A 17,429-nucleotide genomic window follows, 5' to 3' on the forward strand; every position below is an offset into this window, starting at 1 on the left:
TGCACTTAGGGCAGGACCATGGAGGACTGAGTTCAAGCACTGGCTTCCTAGATCACCTTTCACAGAATTTTCATGACCAAGAACACCTCTTATCACCAGCGATAAGAGGCCCTAAGAACTCTAAGAACTGTAAGTCCCGCGGTAGTTTTGGCTGCTGTTTCTCTTGCTTCACGAACTCTTCCTTACCCTCTAACTTTAAGTTAAGGGAAGACAAAGGCCTCTTTCTCTGGCACCTCTAAATCCCTTTATACTTGAACTTGGAAGTCAGAACTCACTGTTTTAAATTATCTTCAGTAAGTAAATCAAAGAAGATTTAGTGCAGGGAGCGGCCAACAGGAAGGAGACGTGGCAAAGGGAAAGAAAGAGGTGAATCTGAGCATGGTATTGTGACACACACCATGAAAATACAACGAAGGCCACCATTCTGTAGTGAATGCACACTAACTAAAAGGGCATTGACTTAGTACAGAGATGATCCAGTACATGTCAGCAAACACACACACACACACACACACACACACACACACACACAAACAGCAGTCAGGTGAGTGCACATGGCAGACAATGGACTCTCCTTGTATCATAGGTTCCAGAAACCATAATCAGGAGGTCATCAGGCTAAGCCAGTGGTTCTCAACCTTCCTAGTGCTGTGAACTTTAACACAGTTCCTCATGATATGGTAACCCTAGCCATTATTTCGTTGCTACTTTATAACTGTAATTTTGCTGTTATGAATCATAATGTAAATATCTAATATGCTGACTATCTAACTATTCTCATTAGTTTGATGTGAACACTATTAAACATTCTTCTGACCCCCAAGGGGATCATGTACCACAGGTTGAGAACCATTGACTTAAGTCACCTTCCTGGCCACATTTAGAATTTTTTTTTTAAATATGAAATAGTCACAACATATAAGACATTCAAACCTATATCTCTTGTCAAAGGAATACTCCCTACTTCTTAGCAAAAGTTAATTATATGCATATGTTAAGGAACACCACGGGTGGCACATTCACCACAGGAGAGCTGCAGTTACCCTAACAGGCCTCCTGAGGCTGTCCTGCTTCTGATCCTTAGATGCAGGCCCATGTATGAAAAGCTCACACTCTATCCACTCCAGAAAGCACAGCTCCATAGTAAAGTACACTATACAGAGTTACAGAGTTTAACTTCTACAACTTATTACAAGTATTAGAAATGTCTTTTTACCTTGTGTGAGTTTCATTGATATAAATAACATTCCGCAAACCCAGAGATGGGATACTGGGGTTGAAAAACCTTTCCTATAAAAACAAAATGAATGTACACATGAATTCACAGCTGATGTGATGGTCAAGAATCCCACTAATGTCTCCAGAAGACATTTAAAATCCAAGCATAACAGTTAGGGATTACTGCTTAAAAACTTACAGAATGAAGAAAATATATGTTTTATTGAATAGTACTTCTTATACTTCAAAGATAGTCACAAACTCAAGTTTAACTTTGAAACCCTAAAACCAAAGGTAATGGTATCTCTTCTTTCCCACACCATGGCACCCTCCATCCCTACAGAGTGGGGACCCACAATCAGCTCCCATCACAGAAGACACAGCTTTCAGAGCTCCCCAAATACAAACTATCATCCTAAATACCACAGTTACTCATGGGCCCCTGGCCCACAAGACACACGAGAATTAGTACCATTCAATGAGTGAGAAAACCAAGGCTGCCAAAACTTGAGGAATCACTCTCAGAGCTCTCTATTTCCTAAAATGACTGGCCAGTTAATACTGAAAAGTACAGCTACCGGTGATACTTACCAATGTGAGCAAGATCGAAAAAATCCAAAAATAAAAAGTGCCAACAAGATATAAAAAGCACTTAATCTCTTTACAGAAAACTGGAGTTTCAAAGAACAGAGGCAGATACCAAGAAGTATAAAAACATTTACTAAGAAATTGTCTTAGATGCATGAAGGAAATGCAAGAAGAATGTAGTTCCATCCTTTACCTCTGCTACACAGAGAGCAACAGCCTGTCACAATATATCCATCCAACCCCAGGCCATAGTCACCACTCCACAGTAATTCCCAGTGCAGCTCTAGTTTACAATACACTGTAGCACTTCACTTGCAATACTGCTTGGTACAGAATCACAGTTTAGGTATTGTCTTGCATTCAAAATTAGAATTAGGTGAGAGGCCAGTCTAAAAGGAAAAGCCACATGACCTTCTATTTAAATCTTTGTTTCTCCTACCCTCTAAATCCAAAATAGCCTCACCCCTGGACTGGCAATTCTCATGCCCCTTCAGTTGTAATGAATTCTTGCATTAAGGCCCTTAGAGTTTAAAGGCAGCACCTCTAACAAGCCATTCTTTAGCAGACCTGGACAATGGATAAGAACTGTTCAGGCTTTGCTAAAGCTTGCTAATGTTAACAAATACCTTTATGCCAGGCTCAGAACTGAACCTCCTGCCAAGTCAGCTCCAGGGGAGAATTTACCAGCACAGTTAGCCATTACACAAGTTATAAACGACCTCTGTAAAAGATGGTTTCTGGGTCCTAAGTATTTGATCCATCTCAGGAAGAGCTCAACATCTAACACAACCCTTCAAAACATAACTCTCACCTTAGAGCAGTAGGGAAGGAAATCCTGTTTGCTAACTCATCCTGCCACCAGATGCCATCAGAAGCTCACCTTTCACCCAGTCGGCTCTTCTCAAAGTATGCAGAAGGTGGTGTGACACGCTTATTTCTCAACAAAAGAACAAAACCAAGGGTACTCTTGGGGGCCAAAAGCCAGAGCCCAGCAGGTACTGAGCACTCCATCAATGCTATGAACTCAAAGAAAAATCGACTCTCCCCTAACTGTAGACCAATAACATTTAATAGATGAACAGCAATAGAAATTAAGTCCATTTCTTTACCCGAAATGTTTGGCTTATAAACAGGGGTCTCGGTTCTAAAGGAATCAAGTCCATTAAGGCCAAACACAAAACCCACAAACCTGAAAACCCTCTGCAGCAGCAAAGTGTGGTGGTGGTGGTGGGGGGTCCTTACCCAGCTCTGTGGCGTGCAGGAATAGCAGCACCTTCCCACGAAGGGCCTCTTCCGGCTCATAAGGCTCTCCTTCCATCTCAGTGTTGCGGATCTGAAGAAGGTAGGCTTGAACCCACAGTCAACCTAGTAAACATAAGGCAGAAACTGTGTCTAAATGGCAATCACTGTTTTGATCCTCCTGGTCTATTTCAAATAGAAGAGAAATGATGCTGTTCCCATTGTCAGCAGTGTAACTGCATGTGCCCTGAGTGTTTTCCATATAAGGTATCTTGTTCCACCATCACCACTTGGAAAAAACTTTGGTACAGAAGAAAAGGTTGATTTCCTAAAAACAATCATAGTTTGTAACAGCTGCTACGTGCTGGATACAGTATTCACAGATGTAATCAACAGAGTTGTGATGTTCACCACAATATGAATGGATAGAAAAATCGGGCATCCATATTACCCACTCACTGGATTATTATTTAGCCACAAAAAGGAATGAAAACCAAAGAAGCTAGGAGCTAGTTATGCTAACAATAGCCCAACATACAAAAGCAACTACTTACTGCCTTTCTTATAAGAACAAGCTGAAAATGTGGACCTCATAGAAGCAGAGATAGAAGAGAAACCCAGGGGTCAGAGGGATTTCTGACAGTGGGATGAAGAAGTCAGACTCCCAAACCCCTGTGCTCAGTCAACCTTATGCCCTCCCAAAGCACACACTACTCCCACACTCCCAAGGGAAAACCACACAGGCCCGACATAGTGAGCAGGTGTTCTTATCACAGTTTAGAAGAAAAACAAAGTATGTTTAATGACATTCTGTTACCAAGAGCATTTAAAGCCTAGAATTTAAATCACAGCCACATCACCTAACCAGAGTCAAGCCCTGTCCTTCCCTTTAAGATTATTCTTTAACTTTCCGGTCATTGTTTTTCAGATCCCACCTGATACAATGTTCTTAAAAACAACCAATTAATATAAATTTTTGTTGAGGTATTTTAAACACTCCATGTAATGCTGAATTAGTAACACCACAAGAAAATGCATGCTTTTCAATTAGTTTAATAAACAAGTTCCCTGTTGTTTTATGTTTTAGAGTTCATTTCCATTATAAAACTCAGGCTTACTAAATATAAGTTGTATGGTAGAAACGAAAAGGAAAAAATGTTTAAGCACACTACACAAAACAATGGTTACTGTTTGTCTCCATACAAGAAATTTGCTTTTTAATACAATTACTGCTCTGAAATTTTCCATCCATTTTTTTTCTTCCCAATTGATACTACTAAAACTTTCAAATCTTAGACTATAAAAACACCATCTCTCAGAGTTGGAAGCGGTTTCTCTGATGATTAACCTCTGCTTGATCACTGCAAGCATTTTAAGTGGGCTGCTCAGACAGCTCCACTTGGACTTACCCAGTCATCATGGGTGTGTTTACATCGGCCAAGGCTGTATTCTGATGAACTGGGCAGATAAGAAACGTCTATTGTGCCAACTGTCACTGAAGACTCCTCCATGTCACAACGTGGAAGTCCCAAACCATGTGCTGTAAGAAATAAGCACTACTCAAGGAAGTATCCAGAGACGTAACACCAGGCCTCAAATGGCTCATCTCCTCACAGTTCTGCTAAGAAACCAGGTATCACATGAACTGACAGATTTCTAGTGTGGTGAGTAGCAGCAAAAAGCTACAGCTTGGTGGTAGAGGGCTCATCTGGCCCGATCTGTTTACATGTCTGCTAAGCTGCCTTGATCTCAAAGGTCAACATTCATAGCCCAGAATTTCCCGAAGATACAAAGACACAGCATCTGTAGCCTTCAGATTCCTGGGCAAAACTACCATGAGCAGTCACTTGTAAAAACGAAGACAACTTCAAAATAAGGCACTCGTAATAATGCTGGCTTGCAACGAATAATTATTTCACTTTTCTTAATAACCAAGTACACCTGGGAGGGTGAAGACAAAATTTTTTTATTATTTATTTATGAATATGTGTGCATGTATATGCATATACATATGAGTGCTGGAGGAGGTCAATACAGCACATCAGATCCCTGGAGCTAGGTCGTGAGCTACCTGATGTAGGTGCTGGGAACCAAACTGATCCTCTGAAAGATCAGCGGGACTGTTAACCACCGCGCCTGCCATATCCCCAGCCAGCTCCAGCGTAAGCTTACTTAGTAATACATTTTTTATGTATGAATGCACCTTTTTTAATTTTTAAAAACCTTCTTATATCATCTTTATTTAATTATTTTAGCTGTTGGCTTTTTTTTCACCTAGCATTAGATTCTTCTCTTAAAATCAAAGTCCACCTTCGGTGAGAGAACACTGTTCTCTAAGAGGAACACCCGGTCTCTTTACAATCCCCACGTGGATTTGCTCCCATAACTGTTTAGCCTCAAAACAACATCTGTCCTTAGCCGGTCAGCATAAGCAATCAGCTGACACCAGAGACCAGTAAAGTTCTTTATATTATAAAGATTCGACGCCCCCCTTCCCCTACCAACTTCCGGTTCAGAATGGCCACACAACGGGGGGGGGGGCGTGGGGGGGAGCACGCTGCAGCCTGAGAAAAGAAATGAGGCGATCGGAGGAGGAAAAGGAGCCTTGTGCCAACAGACGTCCATGCGTTGCTCCTCCAGCCCCACAGGGTTTACTTGAGGTCAAGCCAGATTTTTTTTTTTTCTACAGGAGAAGGGAGGAGAATAAAAGAAAAGAATCCCAGAGGCTCTAGACAGCAGTGCTGAGCAGGGCAGAAAACGCAATCTGACAGTCGGCCACAGGCAGGGGCAAGCGGGCCCCTCTGGAGTTCAAGGCCCCGGCTGCACACTGCGCATGTGAATTTGGACAAGTTGGTGAACAGCTACGCCTTGCTTTTCCCATCTGGAAAATGGGCAGCAAGCCACCCGACTCGGCTGTCTCCGGCTGCAGGGAGGGCAGGGGGTCTCCATAGCACGCCCGGGACACAGTGGGGTACGCGGGGCTGCTGTCCGCGGACGGTCCCTGGAGCCAGCTGCTCGCGGAGCCCTCCACTGCCTCGGTTTCCCTCCCCGCCCCCCGGGACGAGGGGGGGGGCGGGTGCTGTCACCGCAGCCGGGTCCCTGGAGCGGCACCGTGCCCACCCCTCCCGGAGCCCGGCCCCCTCCAGGGGGGACCCGGGTGTCCGCCCCGGACTCTTGCAAAGCCTCGGGCGGGCCCAGGGAGAGCGGCGCCCGCCCACGCACCTGACCCCGCGCTCCGGCCCAGCGGCGTCCTGCAGCGGCAGCCCGCACCGCGCCCCGCGCCCCGCGCTCCGCTCCTCCCGCCCGGCAGCTCGCGCCCGGGCGCACACAGCGGCCAGCGCTTCGGCTCTGCGCCTGCTGCAGCGGCGCGCCGCGATGACGCAGGCGGCGCGCGGCAGTGACGTCGGGGCTGCCGGCCGCCCGCCTTCGCAAAGGGCTCTTGGAGGAAGGGGACCGCTGAGCATGGGGAGTAAGCCTGATGGCTACACTACCCAAGCTGCATGCCTGGTGTATCGGACGGTGGGTCTATCTTTCTGTCTGTCTGCCATCTCCCTTGCGTGACCTCAGCTAGCTTGGGTGCCGCCGCCAGCACCAGGCCCTGTCCTATGGCGGAGTGCATTCGGGCTGCGTGGGTTTAGGTACTTGTTCGTGATCGTGCCCTTTTGTATGTGAGACCAAGCTGAATTTGTGAAGAATGAAGAGGCAAGGATTGCAAAGGGCAACGTTGTGAAATGTCTGAGTGACCCAGCCCGCAAACGGCAAAACAAAATAGACAAAGTAAGGCTTGAAAGATAGCCCAATAAAAACATGCCCATAGCTCCCTAGAGCCCAAATGCCTGGGCCCAGCACATCAGACATAAACAGAGAGGCCTCTCCTCTCCCCCTGGTCCCCAGCAGTTGTCCCTGCTGCGGCCCCGAGATGCTGTTCCTCTCCTATTGTGCTTCTGCCTCTCATCCCAGCACTCTGTAGTCCCTGAACTGCTTCTCCAAGCCTTCCCTTTCACCCCATTCCTCCATTATCACAGCCTCCTGTGACATCTCAAAGATTAACCAGCGCACCATGTCTCAGGTCCTCCTCAGTCGGTGTCAGACTGCAAACCCATGGCGGCGGTGCCTTACATCAGGATCCTAATTAATATGTTATAATAAGCACCCAGTAGATACTGGGAGCTGAGGCACAACAAGAAAAACTAGATTTCCTTAGCTTGAACTTTCCACTTCTCTTTATAAACCCATCCTACAAAGCAAATATTCTCTTCTGGGAAACAACCCAAGAGAGTAGAAGAGGGCATTCATCAAGGACCCTGCCGTGATTTAGCCTCACATGTACGTTAGCAAAAAAAAACAAAACAAAACAAAACACTTCACTAAGGCTCTCAAGGAGTGTATATTGGCTACAAAGAGTAATTTCTTATCCCAAAACATTGTGAAATTTTGTGCACAGGATACAGGGGCCCTACAACAAAACAAAGGCATGAAAGGAAAACATGAAGAAAAACCTTAGATTGATAAAGAAGAGAAGAGAAATGAATTAGACAAAGAAATTCTAAAATGTAAGCCTTATGAAAAGTATATCTTACATAAAACTCAGTCGTAGTGACTCTTCTTGCACAAGAGTTGCTGTGCATGTGAATGTGGGTTTGCCATGCTAAGTTCTGGTTACATAATGAAAATTGTTTTGGAAACAGGTGGCACCCTAAGCAATTTATTTTATCAGCAGAGTGATTTATAGTAACCAGTCTAGCCAGTCAAGATGGAGCAACAGGGGTGAATTTGCTGTCTTATTTAATACAAGAAAAACCAAACAGGCAGTATGAAACAGTGACATTCAAGAATCAGACATTATGTACCTGAGATAGACAGTCCAAGGGGAGGAACACAACGAGCTGAGCCCTGTAATTGCTTTGGCTTGTCACCTAGAGAGAGTTATCAAGCTTCAGTGCAGAAAGAAGGATCTCAGGGAGGTTTAGGTAGACTGAAATAGGAGATAGAATTGAGAGACTATGGGTGTCAAAGCAGTAGCAGCAGCAGAGTGCCAGAGAGGAGAAAGCTATGTGGCAAAAGGAGCCATGGAGACCTGCAGACACAGGTCAGGGAAGAAGAACACAGAAACGTGAAGAGAAGAAAAAACACTCACTGTGGCTAGCACAAGATGGGGACTACTCTTGTTCTACAAGTCATAGTTAAAAGATTCTCAGTGGTCATACAAGACGCTTAAAGTGCCTGATCTTCAAAGAGTCCAGAAACCTCATTATTTATGACATAAATGATCTCACCTCAGTAGCAGAGCAAAATTAGCCCTACAATAAAGTCATATTATGGGCATATTTAACAAACCCTAAAACCCAGTCCCACCCCTACCCCCTTGAACAATTGCGAAAACAAGCATACGAATTACCACCAAAGTACCCAAGAATAAAGCATGAGGATGCTTACAGGGAATAAAATTTAAAATATCCTGTCCCTCACGAAGTGAGATTCTCGGTGTTGTCAAAATGAAATTTTAGGCAGGCGTGCAAAAATAAAAAAGAAACCGGGGAAGAATGATGCACAGCAGAAATGGAGAAGCCCGTGAGTCGAGATTGATAGAGATAACAGAGTTAACAGCAAGTAGAAGAGAGACGTGGAAAGACTCAGCCATCTCTAGACTGTGAGAGGATGTGGCTCAGCTGGTAAGTGGCTTGCCGAGGTAACATGCATGAAGTCGTGCCTTCCACCTCTACCACCACATAAAAGGAGGCGTGGTGATACCAGAACAGACCTTAAATGAGGAGGCAGAGGCAGAGGGTCAGAAGTTCAAAGTCACCCTCCACCATACGGTGAGTTTAATGCCAGCTAGGCCACAAAAGATCCCATCCGAAAAGTCCAAATCAAGCTCACAGATCTTATAAAAGCACTGAGATTTTTATAAGCACACAAACACACACGTACACACCTGTGATGAATTAACAGCGGGCTAAATGTTACCAAAAAGTAAAATAAATTACTTTAAAACATGGTGTCAGAACTACGTGGAATACAGCACTGGGGAACCAGAAGTAAATAATGAACAGGGACGGCATCAGGGGACATGGGTGGGTGCATGTGATTGGTGTCCCTGGAGGGAGGAGAAAGATAAACACTAAAAGAATTCATGTCTGGAAGAACCAGGCTGTAAGAAACATCACTGACTTCCAAACAAACAATAAAATTCTATATATTGAAATCTGAACCTACACAAAGGAGTTACAGGATCTTAAGGACCCCAAAGTAATTTTTTTATTAAAATGACCTTTAAAAGATAGCAGACTACTTACAACAAAAATAAAAACAATATACTGTGCAGTTTATAACATATATAACTAACGTGTGACCAGAGAAGGGAGTCTAACCAACAGAGACAGAAGGTGGAAGAGAAAGGATTGAAACTCAAGCCTTTCTCACACTAAGATCCACATTTTCCAGTATTTACACTGCCTGTTTAATAGTCCCTCTTTAAAAGGCTTCCCTCAGTGATCTAAAGGAACCTGAGGATATTTGTTCCAGTTGCTACTGATCCACAAATGTACACTTCTCCACAAAAGAATAGTATTAACTGAATTCAAAATCCAATCATGTAGTAGCCATGGCATTGCTTGATCTAAAATATAACAATTATTTTAGAAAGTGCTATTAGAAGAAATCATTTGAATGATGAAGAGGTTCATGATTTTTTTTTTCTCCTCATCTTTTTTCCAGGCTCCTTTTGGGTATTCAATTATTCAGTAAATATTTATAAAGCTACTACTTTATGCCAGGCACTCTGTTGTAAATATGGCTTTAACAAGACAGTACAGCTCTTTCTCTAGAGTGTATAGCCCGGTATACTTACTCAACTCCTGTTTAATCATTGTTCCCCCAAAGATTCAAAGGCTTCTAGCTCTTTGGCTTGTGGCTTCTAGGATTCCCCTAGTCTCTCTCCCTGAGAGAGACGCTGCTTTAATATCTGTTCTTTCCCTCTGATTTTGTTCAGGGTGATCTTTTGCCAGGCTCTGAGAAAGGAATGAAACAAGGTTGTCTAAGCCAATTATGATAATCTCATTCCAGAATATTGCAACTGTTGCTGCAGCCAATATGGTCATGTGACCGAGTAGTCCAGGGCAATGTGACCTAAAAGAAGAGCAGCTGTGAGGATTGCCCCAGCTCTGCTTTCCCAGTTAAAGGGACACAGCAGGCATTGCAGCTTCCCTGCTTTCCGCTCCAGCTGTCCAGAGTTCATCGGGTTCCCGCCTTTGTAAGCCACTAACATGTGACAGGATTCTGTCACTCTCCAGCAAAGGCACATCTGCTTTGACTATAACTGTAGACACGTTTCTTGCTGCTAGAATGATTCAACCACTTGGAAAAAATAAGCACATAGAAGAGAAGGACTTTGGAAGTCAGCTTTGCCGGCCTAGCAGGCTGAGGGCTGGCAGTGGAAAGGATGGGCTCAATGTATTTCAGAAGCTACCCCAGGCTTAGGGGGCTAAGCATCCCTGACTCACTTTGAACATGTTCATCACACTACAAGGCCCTCACTTTCACTGAAAGTTGCTTCATCACTAAATGGATAAATAGATTAAGTTCCAAATAAAGTCAAAGGAGGATTCCCATATTAGGTATGATGTTGGCTCAAAACCCGTAACTATCTGCCCTACACCATTCCTTTGGATTGGCACATCCATCCTATCGTTGCTGGTTTAAAGAATCACATACTAAGTCTGAACAATTCTGGGCATCAAGTAATGACTATTCTGACTCCTAGAAAATTCAAGAGCCTCCAAAAAGCTGCACCATGAAAACTGGGCCCAGCCCAGAGCTCCAAACCACTTACCCGGCTTCAAATGATACTTTTTTGCAAGTTTCGAGGTGGGCAGAACAGTGGCTGATTGTAGCATAAACTTCTGGGCTTGGGGGCAAAGCATGCTGGGCCTCAGTTTAAGAGAAGACAGAGCAGACAGCAGAGCCCTCCAGGATACAGTGTGTCTTTGGAGCCTCAGGAAGGCCCACATTGTAGAGCTTGTCACAGAAGAAATAGACCTCTTAAAGGCACATGGGGGCCCAGGCAAGGATGAGGAGACTCAGAAAAAAAAAAATGAGCTGGGGTTTCTCTTGGTCCTTCATGAAACATGCATACTCAGGTAAGGGACAGAGGTAGAGTTCTAAAAATGCTCACTTGAATTCTGGGCAATGGTTTAATTCATCATTCCCTCCTTCACAACCCACCAGCAGTCTGTTTCGTACCAAACATCTTACCAAGTGTTGGTGGCAGGAAAAAATGATAATGTCAGGCATGGATGTGGTCCTGGTGAGGGAAGAGACTAGTGGATCTTGACACAAGAGTGGGAAGAAGGACAAGAGAAAAGAAAGAAAGAAAATAAGGACTGAAGAGTCCACGTCACAGCACAGTGAGACCAGCCACGTGATGGTCAGGTCACTTAACTAGATATTACCAGGCTGGAGGGGCACTGACAGTGGCACCTGCCCTGGTAAACAGCAGTTTTGAGAACGGAGCTGCATGGCTTTGCTTACTGGTCCTAAGAGTAAAATCAGAATCATTTCTCTGGCCCTGGATAGAGACATGACATTCCAACCACGACATTTCTAGATTACACGACTACTATCAAGCTTTCTGATAGAGAATAGATGCATTATTATTTTCTCCTCTGCTAAAAGATAATCCAACTTGGGCATTGCGGCATATTATGTAATCTCAGGCTTCAGGAGGTAGAGGCAGAAGGATTGGAAACTCAAAGTCACCCTTAGCTACATAGTGGGCTCAGGACTTGCCTGGGCTGCCTAACCCCTATCTCAGAATAAATAGAAAGAAAGAGAAAGGAAGGAAGGAAGGAAGGAAGGAAGGAAGGAAGGAAGGAAGGAAGGAAGGAAGGAAGAAAGGAAGGAAGGAAGGAAGGGAAGAAAAAGAAAGAATGAAAGTTAGTTCATACAGATAGGCCTGCCAATGTCCTGGACATGAAAAGCCCTTTGGTGAAACTTCCAGAATGGAGAAAACTATCTAAACAAATAGGTCAGCATAGAGTTAATCTAGCTCCATGAAACCAAAGTATTTTCCTGTTTGATCTTCTCTCTGACCTTGTCTGCTCTAACCTCAGAAGAGCCTTGCCTTCCTCTGTGCCATCTGGTCACTGTGCCCTGACAGCACCTCCTGTAATCTCTTCTGCTCACCTTCTACACAACACACTTTGTCTCACCTAAATTCAGATGAAGAACATCACAGAGCTGAGAATCTTAGGAAAGCCAGAAGCCCCAGTAACAATCAGAGAGGTTTTCCAGGTAGAGGGCCACACACTTACCCATGGTGAAAACTACCTCCCCTGGAAAGGAGCACAGAGAATCCCTGACCAGGAATCAAGTGAGCATGGCAGACCCAGAGGGAAGACAGAGCCAGAGAACTGTGCCAAGGTCAGTCTGGACTGGGGAGGTGCAGAGGAGGAGTAGAAAGTCAGAACCAGATGAATGAGCCACAGTAAGAAGTTTGAAATCTTAAAAATGGTTACACATGCCACGAATAGTATGGTGGAGTTCGCATCTCTTTTACCTTGTTAGATTATGTAAGAGCCAACGGACAGGTAGGGCCACACAGCGAACAATCTGGAAGGAGGATGGGCAGTGGCCTGGGAGCGTTGATGTTCCCAGGATCGTGCCTGGGGCAAGCTGGCAGTGCAGGAGCTCGTGGGCAGTAGGCTTATTTTGTAAGCTCCCTTTAACCAGCCCTTGATACATGCCAAGCACAGATGTGAGCACACTATAGGCACTATCTCAGGCTGGCGTCTCAGACATGGACCAAGAGGGAAAACAATTCATGCCAGAAAGCTTGAGAGTAGGACTTTCCCACAGAGAAACACTTAGATCCAGGGATTGTTGAAACAGTGAAAGGCTTATGAGGCAACCAGAGATTAGCAAGAGCATAAGCTATTCTCCCGAGGTCTGGACAGACAGAGTCAACTGTGACACAGGACACAAGCTGCCAAGAGGAACCTAAACTACAGAGCCACCGCCCAACAAGGAGCCTGCCTTTTCTTTCTCAACACTCTAAACACCGTCCAGCCTTCCTATGAGCCAAAAACAAGCTGCTGCGGAGCCTGGCCCATCATTTCCCCAATATACAGTGGACAGCAGGGAAGGAGGCAGAAAATATCAGATCCCAAAGATGGAAATGAGGGACCCATCCTTCCCACAGTCCCACAAGCTAGGAACTCCTTATAAGTCTAGCTTCCATATGGGAACACTGAGGCACAGAGTGACATTCAGGTGAGTGTAGTTAAGTGGCAGGATCCTTGTGTGAAGGCAGACCTTTCTGACTCCAGAACACATGCCCCTAAGTCTTACATAGCCTGGTAGCAAGGGCTGGGATGCCATGTCCTAGAAAACATGTGCCTGAGAAAACAGATCCTTCTATGAAGCCCTCCACCTGAAGAGCACAGAGCACTGTCATTCAGATGAAGCTAACTGAAGAACGGGATGGTTCCCTGGGAGATCAGAGCTCCCCACCCCAAAACACATATGCACTCACACATGCAAACACACATGCATACACTCACACACATGCATATACACATGCACACTCGAAAACACATATGCACGCCTTCAAGCACACACACAATTTTAGACACATGCATGTTGTGGAGAGTCCTGGCACTGTTTGCATGTGGATGCTAACTCAGCTTCTCCAAAAGGAGCTGCCTGGAATGAGGAGTGAATCAGGTACTGAGGACTTCAAGTGACCCATCTAATGAATAAAGAAACCAATCACTGGGCAAGTAGGCGGGACTTCCGGGTCCAACAGAGGACAGTGGAAGAGGCAGGAAAGAGATAGGGGTTTTTGGATGGGGACAGCAGGAGGGCAAAAATGTAACTACAAGTGGCCCCCGGTTTAGATGGCAAATCCTGGTGGATTCACCACCGGAGAATTTATATTTAATAGGGCTTACAAGATTAGGATTCTAGTTGTTGCGCCCAGCGACTGAGTTACCATTGATTCTGAACTAAGTTTGTATGATATTCTCCTTCACGCAGTGGCTCAACTGGGTTCCAGAGAGAAAGATACAGCAGCAAAGTGTGGGTTTGCAGGAGGTGCACCCCAAAAGGCCATGGGAATTTTGAAGCACGGGGTTGGGGTGGTAGCGACCCGCCAGTGGGAACTTAGCAAGCTGGGTAGAGAGATTTTGGAGCTCTGAGTCAAAGAGTCTCCAGAAGTCAAGTACAAGCCAGCCATGCCAGCCCACTGGGTCCTGCCGGCTTGGTGTGGATTGCATCCTTTCTAATATTTCACACTACACACACACACACACACACACACACACACACACACACACACCTTTGTAAGCAGAATGTCTGAGAGGTTTGTGAGGGCTGCAGAGCCTCTTCTGCATCTGCCTCTGCTTTAACCCTCTCTGACCCAGTTCACCCCCACAGAATGTTGATTAGCTGAGGTTCATTTACTGTTTATATCATTTGAGGATGGGAATGGAACAATGCATACAAAATCATTAGCACGGAACCTGTCACCAGTGGGACCCCCTCGTTGGCAGCCATGGTTATGTCTAGCTGAGATGTGCTATGGATATACCCATAGTTCTTTGACAGTCTCAAAAGATCTCAGCTATACCTGAGCTTAAACCCCAGAAAAGTTTTTTTTTTTCCTCCATAATTTCGAAGGTCACATAAACCCTTGAAGTTTGTTTTCTCTGGGTTAGTCAGGGTGGGCTGAGTTATGGAGCAGCAGTAAGTGACTCCAGATTTTAAGACAACAGAGGTTAACTTGGTCACATACTGCATGCTTGTTGGCAAAAGCTTCTTCCAGGGCTGCGCTTGTACAGATCACTGAGCAAGTCGAGCAGAAGAAAGCCATGTACTGGCAGACACCTCGCAGTTTGTCAAGACTAGGGAAAGATACGGTGGTGAACTCTGACCTCTTCATCCACTTATCAGTTCTGTCCACATTTTACTAGCTACAACAGTACCACGGAGCATGGGGAGGAGGAGGGGAGGAAGGAGCAGCTCTAATGACCTCCAGAACAACCAGGGACAATTCTGGTAGGGCAGAGATAATGCAAAAGACCTTAATAGGGATGAAGAAATGCCAGAATGTCTAAGTTGCCAGGTCATTGCACATGCTAACACAGGGCACGTCTTTATCTTTGCTGGGCTCAGAATTGCACCTCTGAAGATAACATGTTGCTTAGGAAAAAATCTTTTGTTCCTAAATATTGCTTAAGACCAGATCTCTGAAACTTGCCATTGTTCTTGAAAGACGCTTGGTAAGGTGTTTGGTGAAAGTCAGGCGCTTGTGGGGATGGAAGGGAAGAAAGCACTCTGTCCCCCAGAAGGATCCTAGTAGACCAGAATACCTTCAAAGGAACCGTTCTACTCTTGTATGAGTTATGATGATTTATGGAACAACTCAAAGTTCAGTGTAAAGGCTCAGCTTGACTTGACAACCCAGACCCTCCTAACTTCCTCTCTATCCACTGGATATACTTCTCTCGACATCTTCTGTCAGCTCGGTTCTTTAATTCTACCCCACATACTGTACTTACCCGACCAGGAACTCAGGCATCAGCCTAGATTTCTTCCCATAACCAACCTAACTTGAAATTCCACCAGTGATGCCTCCTGACATGCCAAGAACACATCATTCACCCTTCCTCCCGCTCTAGCCTAACCACACACCATGTGTCTGGGAGGTCAACAGCTTAGATCTGGATCCCCATGTCTAGATCTGCCACTCTCTACCTTCCTAAGCATCCCTCCTCACATCATCCAGAATAACCATTTAAAGAGGACACACGGTCTGTGTCAGACTAGCATCTTTCCTCATCCCTGTTCCGTCTGACTAAAATGTATTCAATTGCCGCCTATACACTAATGTCTTAAACGTATTCTCCACTGCCTGTCAATGTTTGCCTTTACCTAACTCCCTAAGTCCCTATCCTCAGTTTCTTCTCATCCTTTCTCTGAAATTGCTGCTCTGGCCTCTAGTGTTTAGACGAGAAATGGCCCCATGGTCTTGGGTGTTTGCACTCTTGGTTCCCAATTGGTGCTGTCGTTTTGGAGGGGTTAGACAGTGCAGCCGTGCTGGAGGAAGTCCATCAGTTGTAAAGCCTTACAACCCTTCCAGTTTGCTCGTTTAGCTTCAAGGCTGTGGTTGAGGATGTGAGCTCTCAACTTCCTGCTCCGGCTGCCATCCTTCCCTCCATGAGAGAGCCTCAGACCCCTCTGGAATCATAGTCCCAGATAAACCCTTCCTTCCTTCCTTCCTTCCGTGGTGCGTTATTGAAACAACAGAAAAGAACTAACACAACCTCTTCCAGTTCCTCAGGAAGGATACATGAACCCCTCCTGAGCACTCTGCCTCTTCCCACAACGGAGGAAACTGGCTGTGGGCTTCCTGTCTACCCCACACCCCTACTAGCATCTGGAGGCAATACAAGTACAAAAGGCACTAGGTGTTAGGTCCCCAGATGTGAGCATTACACACGGTGAGTGTGAAGACACGGACTGTCTCAGCAGCGATGAACAAAGCCAAGGAGAAGATGGAATCGGAACGCTTCTGCCCAACAACCATGAAAGGACTGTTCAAATACTTAAAGAAATAACAGGAAGTGGCCAGAGATGGTCTTGCCTTTACCCTCCCTCTCCCAGCGCCAGCCTTTGTCAAAGGAGAGAGCTTTCACAGAAAGGAAGGTCAGAACTGCTTTGCATATTTCTCTGTTCCTAACGACTTCAAAGAAAACTAGAACTTCACTCATTCAGTCTAATTAGGAAGAAGATTGACCAAATTTAATCAACACTCACTTTTTTAGCATACTTTTGAGAAAATATGGTTTTATTACTTTCAAAGACAGAAAAGCTCAAAGGTTTTTCTTTTGGGAAATGTATTCGCTTTGCTATTAAAAGCGTGCTCCGTGCAACTGTATTTGGCTTTTAAGTTTCGGATTCCCAAAGAAATCTTTTCCAATGAGTTAGTCATCAACCAACTTGTCACTCGAGGTGAAGAACATGCCCATCTCATGACACAAATCGGATATATAGGAAAATGTGGATACAAAGTCAAAACACAGTGAGTGTGGTTCCACCCAGATCCAGCCCAGCTGTCACTCAACATTAAAAAGTCATCTCCCAACACAGGAGCAGAGACTGGGGAACAGGTTTTGCATTGTCCAACATCACAGGTGAGGTCAAACTGCAGCTCCCTCTCTAGCTTCTCTTGTCACACTCCCAACTTGTCACTCAGGGCGAAGACTACATCCACCTCATTGCACATTGATTTCTGTCCGTGATGATACAATGTGTCTTTATCAATGACAAGTACAGTTACTATATAGAAAGGCTCTCCCTGTTCTGTTCATGTACCCCTGCTACCT

At 45.1% G+C, this 17,429-nt stretch overlaps 1 protein-coding gene across 4 annotated transcripts in view; it reads right to left on the reverse strand.

Annotated features, from left to right (window-relative positions):
* The window catches only part of Gpam (glycerol-3-phosphate acyltransferase, mitochondrial), a 58,726-nt gene that overhangs the window by 24,351 nt on the left and 16,946 nt on the right, over window positions 1–17,429 (reverse strand). Inside the window, exons 2-5 of one of the 4 annotated variants that reach the window (XM_029536682.1) lie at window positions 9,896–10,055; window positions 4,455–4,585; window positions 3,049–3,171; window positions 1,217–1,290 (exon numbers count right to left, since the gene is read on the reverse strand). In XM_029536682.1, the coding sequence (XP_029392542.1) occupies window positions 1,217–1,290; window positions 3,049–3,171; window positions 4,455–4,585; window positions 9,896–9,914 (347 nt within the window). In that variant the 5' untranslated portion in view covers window positions 9,915–10,055. Of the gene's footprint in view, window positions 1–1,216; window positions 1,291–1,809; window positions 2,148–3,048; window positions 3,172–4,454; window positions 4,586–6,267; window positions 6,683–9,895; window positions 10,056–17,429 lie in introns of those variants that run through there. The other 3 variants (XM_021193486.2, XM_029536687.1, XM_029536689.1) reach the window with 3 other exon arrangements.

Source organism: Mus pahari, chromosome 1, assembly GCF_900095145.1.
Source record: "Mus pahari chromosome 1, PAHARI_EIJ_v1.1, whole genome shotgun sequence".
Taxonomy (NCBI): Eukaryota; Metazoa; Chordata; class Mammalia; order Rodentia; family Muridae; genus Mus; species Mus pahari.